Source organism: Eurytemora carolleeae, unplaced genomic scaffold (genome assembly GCF_000591075.1).
Source record: "Eurytemora carolleeae unplaced genomic scaffold, Eaff_2.0 scaffold371, whole genome shotgun sequence".
NCBI classification, from domain to species: Eukaryota; Metazoa; Arthropoda; class Copepoda; order Calanoida; family Temoridae; genus Eurytemora; species Eurytemora carolleeae.
Genome location: NW_019396355.1, coordinates 127,959 through 147,370, shown reverse-complemented (window position 1 = coordinate 147,370; position 19,412 = coordinate 127,959). Strand labels below are relative to the sequence as shown.

General features: G+C 33.5%; 2 protein-coding genes across 2 annotated transcripts in view; one reads left to right on the top strand and one right to left on the bottom strand.

Moving 5' to 3' along the window:
* Window positions 1-99: 99 nt before the first annotated feature.
* LOC111701595 (uncharacterized) lies at window positions 100-2,260 on the top strand. Its single transcript, XM_023472945.1, has 2 exons — window positions 100-174; window positions 1,062-2,260. Exons 1-2 carry the CDS (start codon window positions 166-168, stop codon window positions 2,031-2,033), a joined length of 981 nt encoding a protein of 326 aa, XP_023328713.1. The 5' UTR covers window positions 100-165; the 3' UTR covers window positions 2,034-2,260.
* Window positions 2,261-11,283: 9,023 nt separating this feature from the next.
* LOC111701598 (chitobiosyldiphosphodolichol beta-mannosyltransferase) overlaps window positions 11,284-19,412 on the bottom strand; it is a 9,771-nt gene continuing 1,642 nt past the window's right edge. Inside the window, exons 4-15 of the mRNA XM_023472947.1 lie at window positions 19,079-19,082; window positions 18,876-18,958; window positions 18,656-18,711; window positions 18,109-18,170; window positions 16,759-16,859; window positions 16,421-16,502; window positions 15,818-15,878; window positions 15,286-15,421; window positions 14,932-15,009; window positions 13,543-13,666; window positions 12,404-12,631; window positions 11,284-11,670 (exon numbers count right to left, since the gene is read on the bottom strand). Coding sequence (XP_023328715.1) covers window positions 12,463-12,631; window positions 13,543-13,666; window positions 14,932-15,009; window positions 15,286-15,421; window positions 15,818-15,878; window positions 16,421-16,502; window positions 16,759-16,859; window positions 18,109-18,170; window positions 18,656-18,711; window positions 18,876-18,958; window positions 19,079-19,082 — 956 coding nt within the window. The 3' untranslated portion in view covers window positions 11,284-11,670; window positions 12,404-12,462. The remainder of the gene's footprint in view (window positions 11,671-12,403; window positions 12,632-13,542; window positions 13,667-14,931; window positions 15,010-15,285; window positions 15,422-15,817; window positions 15,879-16,420; window positions 16,503-16,758; window positions 16,860-18,108; window positions 18,171-18,655; window positions 18,712-18,875; window positions 18,959-19,078; window positions 19,083-19,412) is intronic.

Here is a 19,412-nt window from a genome sequence, read left to right as displayed (position 1 = left end):
CCCCCCCCCTCTGCCCACCTTCTCAACTTTGCCTGGCAACTAAAGAGCCCGACCACTAGGGTTAATAGGTATTCTTTAAATAGAAACATAAAAATAGTAAACGGCGTCAGTATAAAACGGGGGAGAGGGGGGAGGGAGGTCACAGTACCCTCCAGCCCTCTCAACATGAAGCTGGTAACAATTCTTTTTATAATTATAAGTTGTTCTTTCAAAAAATTTATTTTTAATTTTCTTCTCATTTGACTGTAGATGTAATTTCAAGTGACCCTCCATGCAAAGATAGCAATACAACGGTATCCTAGAAATCTAAATATAATCAGAAATAATTTCTTCATGGTTTCCTATAAACAAGAAATGTGCAATCACTTTTGCAGGGAAACCACAAATGGAAATAAACAGTTTAAAGAAACAAAATAAAGGATATCTAATTCGAACTTAATCAGACAAATGTTTATAGGATACCGTTGTAAAATCAAGCATTGTCATCTTTGCATGGAGGCCGTTACTTGAAATTGCGCTTTCAATCCCTTTAAACAAGGAAAGACAATGAGCAATTCCAAATTGCATCATAAAAATGACAATTCCTAGACATTTTTTTTTCAAAGCAGAACTATGAACAAATATTTTTAAAGATAATATTCTTGTTTGAGCTTTTTTCATTGTACAGTGCAGATATATTGATATTAGGGATTCATTTAATTTTGGCAAAGTTTCATGGTTTAAGCTATGATTATTTTAGCTTTGATTAAATATATGCTTTCATTGTTTTAGATTGGATTGCGAATATATGATTTTAGGGTTTAAGCTTTAATTTGGAATAAATGGTTTCAGCGTTTATTCTTTGATTTTGGATATTTGGTTTCAGGGTTTAAGCTTGGATTAGGAATAAATGGTTTCAGCGTTTATTCTTTGATTTTGAATATTGGTTTCAGGGTTTAAGCTTCCTGTAACTACATCCGGTTTCAGGGTGTCAATTTTGATGATGAATTCATGGTTTTAGGGTTTAAGCTTTGATAGAAAATATCTGGTTCCAGGTTTTTTACATTAATCTATAATTTCAGGTTTTATTGTTAGCTCTGCCCCTGTTAGCAGCTGGTCACCCCAGGCCAGATCAATGCCGGATCCTGGATGCTATTCCGTTCTTCCGAACCCCAGCTCGGAGCTCCAACCAGGCCAGAGAGATCGAGATCCTCACAGAGTTCGCCAGGTTCTCCCAGTCCCAGGTCCCCGTCATGCTCAGGCAGTTCTCCAGCTACAAGAGGATGCTGAACCAGGAGGTTGAGGCCGTCCTCAGGAGTATTCAACCCAGAGAGAGCAGAGCTAGACTCTTCAGAGAATCTTTGGCTGATGAAGAATTTTACGATGATGCTGATGCTCGAGCACTAACAACCACCATTGCTGCAGAAACAACTACTGAAGCTGAGACTGAAGCTCCCACTGAGGCGCCCACTGAGGCTCCCACTGACGCACCAACTGAGCCTACAACTGAAGCAGCTACTGAAGCCGCAACTGAAGCTGCTACTGAAGCTACTACTGACGAAACCACTGCAGCTGCTACCAATGCTCCGGGAGATACAACCACTGAAGCATCAAAGGATGATATTGAGAAATCAATTGAAGAAGCCATTGATTCTATTGTCAAGGCAATCAAGGACACGTTTGAGGGATTCAAGGATAAACCCCTCTCCATCCAGAACTTGTCTTCCATTGGCTCCGGGGTCCTGAAGGGCATTAGGAACCTTCTCTCTAGCTTCGGAATTGATCTTCCTTCTGAACTCCCCGACCTCCCAGAAATCAGTCCACCTCCGATTGGAGACTGGAGTCTGGCTGACTGGCCTCTTGTTTGCCAGGCTATCTGGTGGCCCAAGGATGAAGAGCATTGCAAGCAGGTTCGTTGCGCCGCCTGCTCTACTCCTATTCTCGCTGCTGCCCGTGTTTGCCAGAAGACAGAAGGACATGCTGACTTTGTTTGCATGAGAGATGTTCTTGGAGAGGGTGCCTGCAACTACTGTATTGGTGACTATATCCAGTAGATCTAAAAGCTGAATCAGAATGAATGATTGAATGATGATTGATTGGACAAGTATAAATGTGATATACATACAATTTTGGAAACTAAATGTAAGAACGATATGCCAGTAAATTATAATGTTTGAATTCTTCGATTTAACATATTATGTAAATTTAAATTTTTCTATGGTATTTTGACAACAGATATGTAATTAAATAATAAAAATTAAAGATTTGAAGATTATTTTTTATATAAATTTATGAAATACAGAAGTAGAGAACGCAAATTTTAAGGAATACGTTATTTATTTTGTCCTCTAAATTGCTTTTCGGTTACATACTCCAATTTAGACTTATGGAAAGGGACAAATGCAATATGACTACAGATACGCCTTTGTGACCACGTAGCTCCTCTAGTGTTGATTTTTCGGCCAAGGTTGATGAAAACAAATTTATTTGGTTGCTTAAAATATGTACATGCTCCTAACTTAATAACATAAAAAATGCAAAATTTTCGCGAAACGATGTATGCTTTTCACTGGAAACACTAATAACAATCAACTATAGTAAATAACGTTTGCCAGGCCCTATGTAGAGGTCCTGGTTAAACGTCCAGCGAGTCTAGAGTCCATTTTTACCCATTAAATGTAGTTTTTCCATAAGTGCTACAGGAAAACAGTGGATTAAGAAAAACGGCATTATAAGAATACTTAAGTGTATATGATGTTAATACAAAGCCAATAGTTTAACTAGGCACTTTTTAAATCACTAATTTAGTGAAATGGGTCTGTTTGAACTGCACAATTGCTGTGTATCATGCTCATTGGACTTTTAAAAGTTATAACTTGATTTTAACAGTCGTTTTCATATTTTAGAGTTTTCTGGTTATCACTGGTTAGTGTATAATGTATATTGTACATTTCTTGAGGCATGGATATTCAATATGAGATCAAACAAGGGCAGCAAATATTCCGATATACACATTGTCTAAACATGTATTATCATTAACAAGCTTTGTGATTTATTCTGTTAGTTCACAAAATGTGGATATTATATAGGATTTCCATTATATGCGAAAAAAAGAAAAACTTGAAAAATGGATCAAAGACGCTGTCGAAGAAATCAAAAAAAAATTGTTAGTGACTATAGAAACAGAATGTTCAGTAACTTTTTGATTGAACAGCAAAGTTTTCATGTAAGCATGATCAATTATTATATATTAGCTTTTTCTGCTATTTTGAATATGAATTGTTCCTTTAAAAGTACAAAATTGTTCAAGTTTACATGAAAAAGATGATTGCGGCTCCTTAAAAATGAAAATACATGTGAGTAAATCATCTACAAAATGTTTTAACGCGATTTTGTTTCTTCATTTAAAAAGATATTTTGCAGCAAACTGCTCCGTATTATTCCCATTAGTCTAAATCTTCTTTTAAAATCAGAAAATATGATGGAGCAAAATGGAGCAGACTTGAGCTTCCGAAAATTATTGGAGGACCATGGAGCGAATCTCATAAACAAGATGGAGTCCATAGAACTCAGTAAAAAAGGGGGAAAAAACCTGTAAAACAAGAATTAAAATGTTTTATTCTAATTTGAAAATAGTGCAAAAGGACTGTCGTGATTTCAATTAATATTTCATTTAAAAGGCATGAGGTAGATCCGATTCAAAACGGTGTTAAACCTTATAGATTGGATGAGTAATGTAAAATTTTCTATCTAAAAAATGTTTAATTTTCACAAGATCCTTCATTGGATATTTTTTATAGCAGAAATACGCCAAATCATCCAAATCTTTTAAGGGTACCGTTGTAGATCGGACATGTCATTGCCTTAACGAATAATTGATAAAGATAATTTAATAATAAATCAGAATTTTTAAATTAATTTCAGTGGAAAAAGTGATAGAGGAACTTATCAGCGAGAAAATTGTTGAGGTATTTAAATAAAATTAGATTGTGGGAAAAATTGTTGAAATTTTTGAAGTTTTCAATGGAAGTATTTTTTTAAGTCAGAAATAAAACAATGAAGCATTAATCTCTATAGCTAATGCAGACCTATACTGTTTAATTTAATTGCTCTTAGATATCCGATATTTGACACATATTCTCCAGAGATGCAATGCCTTAAAATAAAGAATCAACAATTTATGCCAAAATATCAAAATATCAAATGTCAAACGTTTATAAGTATCATATAATATATAAATTAATTTAACTTTTTGAAGTTTTGGATATACATAACAAATTTTTACGATGCTCACATTTAAAAGATTAACGATACTTCACAAAAAATTCATATACAGTGAAACCCTTAATAACGAATACATAGGAAGAATTTATCAAATGTCGTCTTGACATTTTTAAAATGAGTTTTATAATTCTTCACTTTTTCAAATTCATAGTTAATTCTGAACAAATTTTGTCTAATTTTTTTTTGATGCATATTAAGATGAAGGACAGCTTAACAGTGGGTTAGTGTTTCAAAAAACCAGAAATGCTTAATAACTTTTTTATTAATAAAGCTGCATGACTTAAGTTTATATATTTAAAAAGCCCTTGAAAAATGGATGTAACAACATGTGCTACATGTTAATAATTGTCAAATTTGAAATAATTATTTTTAAACATTTTTCGATGCACTTTTTTAACTTTTTTAAAATCCTCCGTTGAACCCTAACCATTAAAGTTAGAGTTCTAATATTTTTTTGGCTGCGGTTAGATTCAGTTGTTTAATGGGGAGACGGTTTAAATCATTAAAAACGCGTGGGGAGTTAAAACTATTCGGTACTTAATACATAATACTCAAATAAGACCCTTTAGGTCGGATTCCTCCGGATATCAAAGCTTGATCTCAATATTTTGTAAAAAGTATTTTTTTCAAGTTTATCCATTATAGGAACAGAGAAAGGGTAAATATAAAAATTCGAATATTCATATATTAGTTTTAGGTTTATTTACCAACAAAATATTTATTATACATATATGAATTGTGTAGTTTATATTTGTTCAAAAAATTTTGTAAATATAGAGTTTACAAAAATATGCAAAATTAGGCAAAAATAGGCAACATGAGCATTTGTTTTGGTTTCATTTAAAAGCGCTTTTATTTAAGTTTGTAGCGTGTGTTTCTTGTTTATTGATTTTGATGGTTATATTTTAATAACAGAAAAATTTTGCATTGATTTTTAGCGAGACAAAATTTTAGATTTTATAATATTTTTTTTTTACAGTTTTAGTAAACTTGTTCTCTGAAAACCGGTTTCAACTAACCCGTTGTATGCTCAAGATTGGCACGTTTACTCCGAAACTTGTGGACGTTAGGAAAGCTTATTTATAAAAAAAACACTCATTGAATCCCGCTAATTCAAAAATTTATATATCAAATTAAGAACCATTTTTTAAAGGAATAATAATTTTTTCGATTACAGGGTTACCCGTAAGAAGAAGGAAATAATATTAACAGCGACCTGCAGACCTTTTGAAATATTACGATCTGAGGGTTCAATTTAGACTTCAGCAATTCTGAAATAAAATTACCCATAAAGGATGCGACCTCAGAGATGACTTCACGTAACTTATTCAGTCTCTTGTTGTTGTTCAGGGTGCACCGCAGTTGTCAATTTGTTCATGCAAAATCGTTTGATTTACAAAAACATATTTTACTGAACTCTTGTATTTAAAGAGTTCCTATTATTCATTAAAGTCTGTAACTCTGTACAACAAAACTGTTTTCAAAAACTGAATGAAATCTGTATGAAGTCGTCTCAGGGTTAACAGCTTTATATATATTGTTTTGGTACATGATAAAACAATGTAATACAAATCAGAGATGACTAATTAAGTACCTCATCACGACTGAAATCAATTATATAAGATCTGATTACTCGTCTTAAACTCATATTTTATAAATTTATGTATCTTTAAGTCTGAAGTCGTAAAGACAGTTCAATTTTTGTTTCAAACAATGAAAACTGCGATCAAAAATTTCAAAAATTTCAAAACTAATTATTATCAAAAGTAAAAGTTTGAAATATGTCAAAGGTTTACATAGCAGCAGGTTGTAAAGATACTTACGAGGGATGAGAAAAATGAAGTTTGTGGCAAATACTCTGTTCCTTTTATCTTTGTATCTATGTTGTTCCCTAGATACAGGGTTAACCACACTTCAGAGACGACTGCACGGAATTTACTCTAGTCTTTTCTGTAAACATGATTATATCTTTGCCAAATGTTTTAGTATTCCATTAAAATCCAAAATTTAGGAAGAACCCCGAGTTTGACCTTCATATCTTATAAATACTTAATGAGTTTCATGTCGTCATTACATTCTCATCATTTGTATCTCCCCACCATGGTACCCAGTGCATGTCCAAAAAAAGCTTTAAATTTAGATGGAAACTGGAGTGTATTTTAGAGGTAAACAATTCAGGAACTCAAAAAAATTGTTTAAAGAAAACTTATTTTTTCACACAAATTCTGATTTTTAAACCTTTTACATACTTGCCACCAGAGCTCGTAGACCTTTGATATTTTAAACTATAAATTCCGGCAGATCAAATATACGTTGTTTGAAATATCAAAGGTTAACACCATCAGGTTGTAGAGATATAGGGATTTTTAGTTATCTGAAGCAAAATTTTCGTATTTTCTCTCATCGCTTTCATATTAATTAAAAATACCCAAAAAATGGTCAAGATCGAAAATCAAATAAAATTAAAAACAAAATAAAAATGTCATCAATAAAATATGAAAAATTTGTATGCACTTGAAAAGCAATTTTTTGCATGACCTAAAAAAACTTGTTAAACATAAAAGTTTTATCCATAAAGAATAAAAAAATTTAAAATTCTTAGATTTTCCAGGGGCTTTGAATACCCAAAAACTTTAATGTTTAAAAACATATAAAACCGATTCCTTAACTTGTAATTGACAATGATCAGGACAGTATTCAAGGAAGAAGAGGAGATCTTCTCTACACAATACAATTCATCCTAGATAAGCAGGTCTATTCAAATTTCATAGAAAAAAAAAATTCGAAATGAAGAGAAGGTTTTGGAAAATTTGTATCCGAATCCAGGTTCCAACGAAAACATCCAGGGTTTGCAACAATGGATGAGACTGTAAAGACAACCTGAAACTCTTCAAAGATGTTTCCAGGGTTAAATAAGGTATTCTGTCAAGGATATGTAGTCTTTATCTAGTTTTCAGGGTTAAATATGGTATTCTGCCAAGGATATGTAGTCTTTATCTTGTTTCCATGGGTTAAATAAGGTATTCTGCCAAGGATATACAGTCTTTATCTAGTTTCCAGGGTTAAATAAGGTATTCTGCCAAGAATATGCAGTGTTTATCTCCTTTCCAGGGTTAAATAAGGTATTCTGCCAAGAATATGCAGTCTTTATCTAGTTTCCAGGGTTAAATAAGGTATTCTGTCAAGGATATGCAGTCTTTATCTAGTTTCCAGGGTTAAACATGGTATTCTGCCAAGGATATGCAGTCTTATCTAGTTTCCAGGGTTAAATATGGTATTCTGCCAAGAATATACAGTCTTTATCTAGCTTCCAGGATTAAATAAGGTAGTCTGCCAAGAATTTGCAGTGTTTATCTCCTTTCCAGGGTAAAATAAGGTAGTCTGCCAAGAATATGCAGTCTTTATCTAGCTTCCAGGGTTAAATAAGGTATTCTGCCAAGGATATGCAGTCTTTATCTCCTTTCCAGGGTTAAATAAGGTATTCTGACAAGAATATACAGTCTTTATCTAGTTTCCAGGGTTAAATAAGGTATTCTGCCAAGGATATACAGTCTTTATCTAGTTTCCAGGGTTAAATAAGGTATTCTGTCAAGAATATGCAGTCTTTATCTAGTTTCCAGGGTTAAATAAGGTATTCTGCCAAGGATATGCAGTGTTTATCTAGTTGGCAGGGTTAAATATAGTATTCTGTCAAAAATATGTAGTCTTTATCTAGTTTCCAGGGTTAAATAAGGTATTCTGCCAAGGATATGCAGTCTTTATCTAGTTTCCAGGGTTAAATATAGTCTGCCAAGGATATGTAGTCTTTATCTAGTTTTCAGGGTTAAATATGGTATTCTGCCAAGGATATGTAGTCTTTATCTTGTTTCCATGGGTTAAATAAGGTATTCTGCCAAGGATATACAGTCTTTATCTAGTTTCCAGGGTTAAATAAGGTATTCTGCCAAGAATATGCAGTCTTTATCTCCTTTCCAGGGTTAAATATGGTATTCTGTCAAGGATATACAGTGTTTATCTAGTTGCCAGGGTTAAATATGGTATTCTGCCAAGGATATGCAGTCTTTATCTCCTTTCCAGGATTAAATAAGGTATTCTGTCAAGGATATGCAGTGTTTATCTCCTTTCCAGGGTTAAATAAGGTATTCTGCCAAGGATATACAGTCTTTATCTCCTTTCCAGGGTTAAATAAGGTATTCTGCCAAGGATATACAGTCTTAATTGCGCTTTTTTAATGATTAGGAAAAGAAAGAAATTTTACCAGTAGCTGCAGCTGGAATCCATAAATATCAGGAAATTCTGTACAGTCGTCTCTAAGTCGCATCCTATTTTAGAAACCCTTTATTAAGAAATATTGAGTCTAAAACTCAAATCTTAATTGAAACCTAATGAAGGAATGATAAACCCTAAATGTGCTCAGGATGGTGAAATCAAGTTTCAGCATAAAAAGCAAAAATTAGGGGTTTAACAAATTTTGTTTTAGTAAAATAAGTTAATAAATCAAGAAGAAATATTCATGCACTTTTTCCAGATCCGAACTCGGACCTATTTTTTGACTGAAGGATATTCTAGTTGACGTTTAAAAAATGGATTCTAGCAACCAAAGCAAGAGTATGCAACCCAACAAGTTTAAAAATGGATCCTATCAACCAAAGCAAGAGTATGCAACCCAACAAGTTTAAAAATGGATCCTAGCAACCAAAGCAAGAGTATGCAACCCAACAAGTTTAAAAATGGATACTAGCAACCAAAGCAAGAGTATGCAACCCAACAAGTTTAAAAATGAATTCTAGCAACCAAAGCAAGAGTATGCAACCCAACAAGTTTAAAAATGGATCCTAGCAACCAAAGCAAGAGTATGCAACCCTACAAGTTTAAAAATGGATCCTAGCAACCAAAGCAAGAGTATGCAACCCAACAAGTTTGCTTACAGCGCCCGTCGTAGCAGTAATTTCGCAAAAATATAATTTCCTTTTTTTGACATATAAAAATCTTTAAAAAATGCATTCGGATTTCCGCAAAAATATGATATTTTAAGAAAAGTAACAAGATTGAATTTTTAGAAAGGTTATAATGGTGTTCCTGGTGATTCGGGTTTGGTGTTCCATTGTACTGTTCCGGAACTACAGGTATCTATGAAGACGACTTTTTTATTTAAGTTTTGATTGTTAACAAATTAAACAACTTGAAAAGTAATCAAAGATAAGCTTATCTTGACTTCCATGTTTATATATATATCCGTGCTGTTTAACAGCTTGATATAAATTTACATTGAAGTCGAAAGTCGTGTTCGTTGTATTGATATATGCGACTACGACTGTAGTTTATTTATGTTTTCAGGATTTGCTGAGTATAATGAAAGAAGTTGAAATAAAGATGAAAACATTAGCAGAACTTTAAACTTCGTTGTATTAGGACTCAGTCCTTGTAATTTCTATGGACCCTCTATATAAACAGCCCAATTCACAACAGTATCTTTGAAACCTGGCCAACATCTGTTAATTCTGTTTATTTCTCTAAAAAGGCAAAAAGCGCAAGTCACTTTAGTAGAGATACCACCACAAATGCAAAGAATCAGTTTTTAAAAACAAAAACATGAATATCTAATTAATACTTGATTTGACAAAGATTTAAAGGGTAACGATGTAAGAATTCAGGGATTTAGCCTATAAACCACAATAGTTTTGTCACCCATACAAATGATGAGTAGATTAATTAATGACCCAAAAATCTAAAAATATAAAAATAAGAATGTTTAAATTGGTATTTAACATTAAATTCCGTCCTAAAATGTTGCATGTAATGAATTGGCCTTGAAAACAAAACTTCCAGTTTCAAGGAACCAAAACTTAGAAAAAAGTCTATCAAAGTCGAGCTATATAGTAAAACAAGACGTTCATAAATATGCCTGCAACTATTGATATTAAGTATCATCCTTTGTGGGTAACCCTGCAACTATTGATATTAAGTATCATCCTTTGTGGGTAACCCTGCAACTACTGATATTAAGTATCATTCTTTTTGTGGGTAACCCTGAAACTACTGATATTAAGATCATTCTTTTTGTGGGTAACCCTGCAACTACTGATATTAAGTATCATCCTTTGTGGGTAACCTTGCAACTACTGATGTTAAGTATCATTCTTTTTGTGGGTAACCCTGCAACTACTGATATTAAGTATCATACTTTGTGGGTAACCCTGCAACTACTGATATTAAGTATCATTCTTTTTGTGGGTAACCCTGAAACTACTGATATTAAGTATCATCCTTTGTGGGTAACCCTGCAACTACTGATATTAAGTATCATCCTTTGTGGGTAACCCTGCAACTACTGATATTAAGTATCATCCTTTGTGGGTAACCCTGCAACTACTGATATTAAGTATCATCCTTTGTGGGTAACCCTGCAACTATTGATATTAAGTATCATTCTTTGTGGGTAACCCTGCAACTACTGATATTAAGTATCATCCTTTGTGGGTAACCCTGCAACTAATATTAAGTATCATTCTTTTTGTGGGTAACCCTGCAACTACTGATATTAAGTATCATCCTTTGTGGGTAACCCTGCAACTACTGATATTAAGTATTCAACATCCACTGAACGCGTTCAGTGGATGTTGAAGTTTTTATTTTATATCCATGTTTAAAATAAGAAAATGGAGTTTGAGATAAAACCCTGTTAAAAATACAAAGCGAGACCCATAAAACTGTGAAATAATAAGACGACATTTAAGCAATACTTTGTGTATTTGATATTGTAATATTTTGAAATTTAACGCTAAACGAAATAATTATAATAACAATATAAATAATAATATTGTTCATAGTTCTACCAGTTTGTCGCTTGAAAATAAGCTTATTAAGCACAATTTCTACAGTCTCTGTTTTATGTCAGTTAATTAGTGGGGTTTAGTGGAGAGTGAATTCTTTACAGTCATAACTTGAGTCTAAAGGTAGTCTTTCTATTCTCTAGTGTAATGGGTCTCATCTGTCTGTCATGAAAGTGAAACACAAAAATCATTTACAATGGTAATAATATTTTTTTGACAAAAAAAAACAATAAAACACATTTGATCACAGAAAATACAGGTCTTCACAGCTAAACAAACAAATGCAGTGCTCAGGATCCGGATCCTCCCTGGACCCGGGTCTGAATCCAAGCGCCAAAATATCAATTAAAAAAAACAAAACAAAAAAACATTTTTATTGATGAAAACAAATCTCTGAACAGTTGACTGTTGAAAAAAAAAGTAATTAAAGAGAAGCTTTATTTCTTTTTTGTGCATCCATGATCTGTTTAAAAGCGTCTTTATTATATAAATCGCTACCACCGTAATAAAATCTTGATTTTAGATTAGCAATTAAACAAATTTTCATTAAAGACAAGAATACTGGCTTCTGAGTCTAAAACTAAAGAATTTAAGTTATAGGTTAAAAGTTCTGTAAAATAATGAGTTGCTACTTAAATATTAAACTTTCTCAATTTAACCCTACAAATTTGAATTTCCCGGGAAAAGTCTGAACCAATCAGAGAAAAGGATTTACGAAGAGATATTAGGTAACCATCGCTAAACAGCTGTTTTTTTTTATTTTAAATTATTTACGTAACCGAAAACTAAACATATTTCCAGTTACAACCGTTTTTTGGGTTTACGTGCAAACCTGATTGGTTGTTACATGTCAACTAACAAGCTAATCCTAACCTCAGTTTACAGTTGGAAAATATGAGATTAGAATAAGAGTAAGAAAGAAGAAGAAGATGAGAGAAGGAAGAATTGAAGAGGATTGGATTTCCAGAGATCTGATCACAGTCGAAAACTAAACATATTTCCAGTTACAACCGTTTTTTGGGTTTACGTGCAAACATTAATTAATCTAAAACGTGAAATTTATTCAATCAAGGTTTTCACTTTTAAATATATCGTAAAGTTGGATGTCGCTTTCTCAGCTGAATTATGATTGATTGGTACACAAATTAGGAAATGCGGGATTTCAAGATTTTAACCCTGGGTTTTAATTTTAACTCGTTGATTTTGGCGAGTTAAATATTTAAACTCAGGGTTAAAATTCAGGTTAAAATTAAGTCAGAAGTAGAATTTAAGCTGAAGCTTAACATTTAAGTCGTAACTTTTCGTTCTTTAGTTTTAGACTCTGATTGGTTGTTACATCTCAACTAACCACAAACTAATCCTAACCTCAGTTTACAGCTGGAAAATATGAGATTAGAATAAGAGTAAGAAATAAGAAGAAGATGAGAGAAGGAAGTATTGAAGAGGATTGGATTTCCAGAGATCTGATCACAGGGATAGCATTCCTTCTCCAGTTTACGTCCCAGCTCAGCTCTCTAAACTTCTCTAGCTCAGATCTAGACAAAAAATTTGAATTAACAGGACTTACTACTCACTAAAGTACTACCCTAAGGTGCAAGGGGCAGAGCCCCCCTTGCAAAGGAAAATTTTTGAGATTTATAAATATTATGGAGCGTTTGGTTGCCCTAAAAACAGGGAATAGGAATAAAGGGAAAGGAAATGGCGCTGGTCTGGCATTAGAAAGCCGGTCGCACTACTTTGCAGACGAGTTCGGACACACACACATGACGTTTCCGCCCCCTGCCTTAAAAGGTCAACTTCAAGGTCACCCCTGATTTTTTGCGATTTTTTCCCTTCCCTTCCCCCTTTTTCCCTTCTCTCTTGCCCCTTTTCCCTTCCCTTTTGCCCCTTTACCCTTCCCTCTTCCCTTTACCCTTCCCTCTTCCACTTTTCCTTTCCCTTTTTCCTTTTCCCCTTCCCATCCCCCTTTTTTCATTTATTCATTTTTCATTTTCAAACAGAACTAGATACACCGTCCCTGCTGTTGATTGAAATAATCTTTTATATATTTCGTGGTTGGGAATTTAAGTGACCCTGACCCGCCATGTATTGAGTGGCATGTCCGATTTACAACAGTAACGTTGTATAATCAGCAATGAATGGTGAGATCTATCCCTTTCAAAAACTGGTTATTATTGTGCCTTCTATCTAAAATGGTTCAAGTAGAGGCATTATTGTTGTTATTTGTTATCTATGTAAGGGTATAAAAGGTACTATAATCAATCAAAAATGCTACTTTCTTTTTTTTTTAATGGAGGGTACTTTTAAGTAGAGATTACGGAGATTACAAAGCTAAACTTTCATCTAATAATAATCTCTCAAAAGCTATCAAATAATGATCATAAAAAACGTGCAATGGGGGAAATAATTTCGGCTTTATAATGCATTGGGGGGAGGGGGGGAATACCTGTATTTATCATGTTTAGGAGAAGAATTCTCTGGGAACCCTTTAAACCAGTCTACCAGTATACTACTCAACCCGGAGCTATTCTCGAATAGTTCTCCGTTTTCTCCGTCTTTAACCAGCTCGCCTAAGAAAATTCAAAAATTCAATCCAGAGTGAGCTTTTGATGTAACTGATTTAAATCGATTTGGAGTTCAGCTGATCTTTCATTAGTCAAAACTTCGCAAATTGAACAAATGAGACAACATTATGAAAATAAAAATTAAAATCGGTTCTACCAATAAAAATTTTTACAGTTTAGAAAATATTTCTTTTTTCAATTTTGATATTTTTTCCTTTTCTTGTGGTCATTTTATTAGTAAATAAAATTTCTTTTATCAGAGATCATCTTTATTTTATTTTATTTTTTTCCAGATATTTTTCTTTTTGAAGATCAAAAGCTTTTCTAAAAATGTTCCATGAAAATGTTCGATTAAAATATTGTTTTATTGAATAAAAAACAAGATTTGAAACCTATTCCTAATTTACCTATAGCTTTAAATTTAAAGACTGTAGTAGGTGAACCCCAACCAAACATATCCATTATCCATACCTACCTACCTGTAGCTTTAAATTTCAAGGCTGCAGTAGGTAACCCACAAACCAACATATCCCTACCTACCTACCTATAGCTTTAAACTTCAAGGTTGCAGTAGGTAACCCACAAACCAACATATCCCTACCTACCTACCTACCTATAGCTTTAAACTTCAAGGTTGCAGTAGGTAATCTACAGTCAAACATATCCCTACCTACTTACCTACCTATAGATTTAAACTTAAAGGCTGCAGTAGGTAACCCACAACCAAACATATCCCTACCTAACTACCTATAGCTTTAAACTTAAAGGCTGCAGTAGGTAAACCACAACCAAACATATCCCTACCTTCCTACCTATAGCTTTAAACTTTAAGGCTGCAGTAAGTAAACCACAACCAAACATATCCCTACCTACCTACCTATAGCTTTAAACTTCAAGGCTGCAGTAGGTAACGCACAAACCAACATATCCCTACCTACCTACCTATAGCTTTAAACTTTAAGGCTGCAGTAGGTAATCTACAGTCAAACATATCCCTACCTACTTACCTACCTATAGATTTAAACTTAAAGGCTGCAGTAGGTAACCCACAACCAAACATATCCCTACCTAACTACCTATAGCTTTAAACTTAAAGGCTGCAGTAGGTAAACCACAACCAAACATATCCCTACCTTCCTATAGCTTTAAACTTCAAGGCTGCAGTAGGTAAACCACAACCAAACATATCCCTACCTTCCTACCTATAGCTTTAAACTTTAAGGCTGCAGTAGGTAAACCACAACCAAACATATCCTAACCTACCTACCTACCTATAGCTTTAAACTTCAAGGCTGCAGTAGGTAAACCACAACCAAACATATCAACTACTTTCATCGGAAGGTCTAAACCTAAACAACAGAATGTATGAATGATTGAATGAAAAAATTTCAACTAATAAACAAAAAAGGAAAAAAGAAAAAACATAATACGTGTATATTTAGTGCAATAATGAAGTGATTTCCGAAAAGGTTCTTTTCTAAAAAAAATGATGAATGTATCAATAAATGATGGAAGCAGTAAACTAATATTTGAATGAATAGGTACATGAAAGGATGAATTAAAGAATGTTTGAATGAATGAGTGGATTAAAGAAAGGATGAGAGAATAAATGAATGAATAACTACCTGAAGATGAAGAGTGTAAGGATACCCCTATATCTGCTGAGGCTAGGAGTAGAGGATAGTCCTCAGCCTCGAGCCAAGGTGTCAGAACCTTGATTTTCTTCAGATTTAGATCAGATATCTTCTTCATATAATATTCCTGATACCAAACCAAACTTTGAAACTTTCCCCCCCTAAATTTTTAGCATGCCTCTCCGCTCCCATATTGATGGTAACCCCCCCCCCCCCCAGAAAGGTCATATTTTGGGAAAGGGGGGAGATCAGATCACTCTCCACTATAAGAATACAATAGCTTTGGTCAGTGCAATGAAGATTACTGCAATACGTACCGAAGACTTGGTTGAGGTTGAGATATTTTCTATATATATTATATTATTCCTTCTACCACACAAAACTTAAAACTATCCTAATCTAAATTTTTAAAATAACCTCAAACCTCCATAATGCACAGTAAAAAACATCATGTTCCACTGCCCCCCCCCCCACCACTTAAAAGCATCAGGATGGGGGATATGAACACTTCTGGTTTGCTTTCCTTCAGTTCTCCTTTTCCTGTGATGATACAGATTAGACGAGGAAGCTTGTCTCCGTCATCACTAAATTTCAAATTATTATCCATTTATTTAAAGTAGTAATCTATTTGTTTGTTTGTATGTCCGACCATTACTCTTGAACCTCTTGACCGATTTGCCTCAAATTTTTATTGGGAAGCTCGGGAGAACCACGGGAATGTTCTTAGATTGTTTTTGAGGTTCTACGTTGAGTAGGTAGACTTTCGTAGGGAAAACTAGCGAAAATCTTAATTAACGACCAAGCGCGGGTAAACGGCGGGAGTAACTATAAAATGAAGATCTGATGTGGTGACACTTCATGAATGAAACTCCTGGATTTAAAAGTACGAAGCTTATCTCTATCTCATTAAAAGTTTCAACATCTAGAAATTTCCCCCCCCCCCCGTTTTGTTCTAAAAAGTTGAAAAAGCAAACATTATTATCATTCTGTTCATATTAACATTCTGGGAAAATCATAAGGAAAATCTTATCAAAAAGTAGGCAGCAATTGACTTAAAAAATTAGACAAATTTTTCTAAATTCTGTTTTTAATTTTCACTTTAATGCTGTTAGATTCTCTCCAGTACCTAGCTTCATATTCCTGTAGTGCTGAAAGAAGTATGGAGAAATCCTCGTCCTGTGTCCAGGAAGTGGAACTAACCAACAATCCTGGTGGAACAAAGGAATTGAGTCTTTGTGACAAACTCAAATTTTCGAATCCCTATATCTTTGCAATCTGGTGGTGTTAAAATTTCAAATTTAGATATTTTAATCTAACAGAATTTATAGTTTGAAATATATAAGGTCTTCGACTTAGGATGCAACGATATAAGGATGCTATCTTTCGTATTTTTGACAAAAAAAAAACTTTTAAAACCTATAATTTAATATCTTATTGCATTCAATCAATTAATGATTAATTTACCAGGTCTGTAGTTTCTAAGGGTAACTTCTCCTTCTATTTCCTCCGTGAACTGAGTAGATTTATCCGTCCCTCCTCGCAACTCAGGATACGTGACTCCCAACCTTTATAGATACATGGATATCCAATATCCGTCCGTCTCTAAACTTAGGATACATGCCTTCCAATCTATGTAGATTGTAGATATATGGATATCCGTCTTTTCTTTTTATTCAGGATACATAGCTCCCATGCTACATTGCTACATATATATACATGGATATCCGTCATTGCTATCAGCTTAGGATATATAACTCCCAGCCTATATGGAAACATGGATACATGGATAAATGAATATCCCCCCTACTTTTCACTTAGGATATATTACTCCTAACCACATGGATACATGGATACATGAATATCCCCCCCTCCTTTTCACTTAGAATATATTACTCCTAACCTATAAAGATACATGGATACATGGAAACATGAATATTCCCCCCTCCTTTTCACTAAGGATATATTACTCCCAACCTATATGGAAACATGGATACATAGATACATGAGTATCCCCCCCTCCTTTTCACTTAGGATATATTACTCCTAACCTATATGGATACATGGATACATGGATACATGAATATCCCCCCCTCCTTTCACTTAGGATATATTACTCTAACCTATATGGATACATGGATACATGGATACACGGATGCATGCCCAGGTCCTCTAAAATCAGGATAAATTACTTCCAACCTACATCGATGCATATATCTCTGTCATTATAATCTAAATCAGAAAGTTGCAACATTTAACTCGGATCGTAAACAACTCAAATTAATTCCGAACAAATCATTCAGTTCTTAAAAAAAATAGTCATCGATAATTTTTCGACTCATTTGTATAAAGTTGATATTTAATAATATTTTTTTTGTTCATGATCTGTGACTGACTTTTGAAAACATTTATTCCTGTTTCGAGGATTTTGATAATGAAAACGACATTTTCATATTTTCCAGGAATGTTCGAAAATCCAACGCCAGCAAAATATTATTTAAAAAACAAAATCAAAAGAATTATGAAATATTAACTAAATATGAATGCGTCGAAAAATGATCGATGACTATTGTTTGTAAAAACTGAATGATTTGTTTGGAATTAAATTGATTATTTTACGATCCAAGTTGAATGTTGAAAGTTAGCAACTTTCTGAATTTGTATGGACGCTACGTCCTTCGGTATAAGTCGTTTGTAACAATTTTCTCCTTATATACGCAACAGATGTAAGATTAGTAGCGATCAAAAGCGCTTATTTTTCGTCGCAAGCCTATACCCCTTTCATTTTTCGCAAACACCTTTAAATTAAAAATCTACCTCATTAATAGCTCATGCTTTTCTGCTATTGAAATTGGGCGGAATTTAGCAGGTGGTCTGAAAAAATATATTTTTAAGTGTTACCAATATTGAATTAAAACGACGACATAAATATTTTCTGAAAAACGTAATTATGCTGTGTTATCCAAACTTATAGCCTAGCTGGGAACCATTGAAGCTTTTGAGATAAGCCTGCTTATGGAATTCTAGCCTAACTGGGAACCATTGAAGTCTTTGAGATAAGCCTGCTTATGGAACTTTAGCCTAACTGGGAACCATTGAAGTCTTTGAGATTAGCCTGCTTATGGAACTCTAGCCTAGCTGGGAACCATTGAAGCTTTCATGTTGGAACTTTTTGTCCGAAAAAATTATCTACTTTTTATAATTAAGCGATGAACTACACCCCCCCGCTCCACTTTCCTCTCCAAGCAAATATTCATAACTTGGGGGGGGGGAGAAATAATGTTTAAAAGGGAAGAGGGGAGAATTTTCCAAGAATAAACATATGGAATGATAATTCGACTAAAAATGGTAACAATAATAATACCTGTGTAACACAGAATGCAGCTTCAGCGGTTTGACCAAATATTTTCTCAACAAAACCTGAAGTAAAATGTTTTAACTCGCATTTTTTATAAAAACCTAAGAAATGAAAATAAATATTTTTTTTTTCAGAGAAGAATCTTTTAAGCATTGAATTCATTATTTTTTTTTGGTGGATCACAGCTTTTTCGGAATCCATTTCTAATATTATCGAAAAGAAAGACCTGTTAGTTTAACAATAGGACTCGATTCACCGCTGGACATTGCTAGGATGGTGTGACTGTAGTTGTGGAAATCAATTATCAACCTTTATTCATCAAATAAATTGTTATCAATCAATCAATCAATCAATCATCAATTATCAATCTAGAATAATCAAATAAATGTTAACATTAGTCAATCATCTATCTAGATTTACCAAATCTACTTAACTATATATAATCAACTAATCAATAAATTAATCAATTAATCAATCAATCAATCAATCAATCAATCAATCAATATGTACCAAATACATTTAAAAAAATAACCAACCGATAAATGAATTTAAACTCATTTAAATCCATCATTTATTGTAGAAACAATCGATCCACGAGACAATCAATAAATCTATTAAACAATAAATAAATCCACCAAACAATAAATAAATAAACTAGACAATCAATAAAACAAACCAAAAATAAATAAATTAACCACACAATCAATAACAAATCAACCAACGACTAATCTAAAATCGTTCCCCTCTCCCCCCCCCCCCCAAA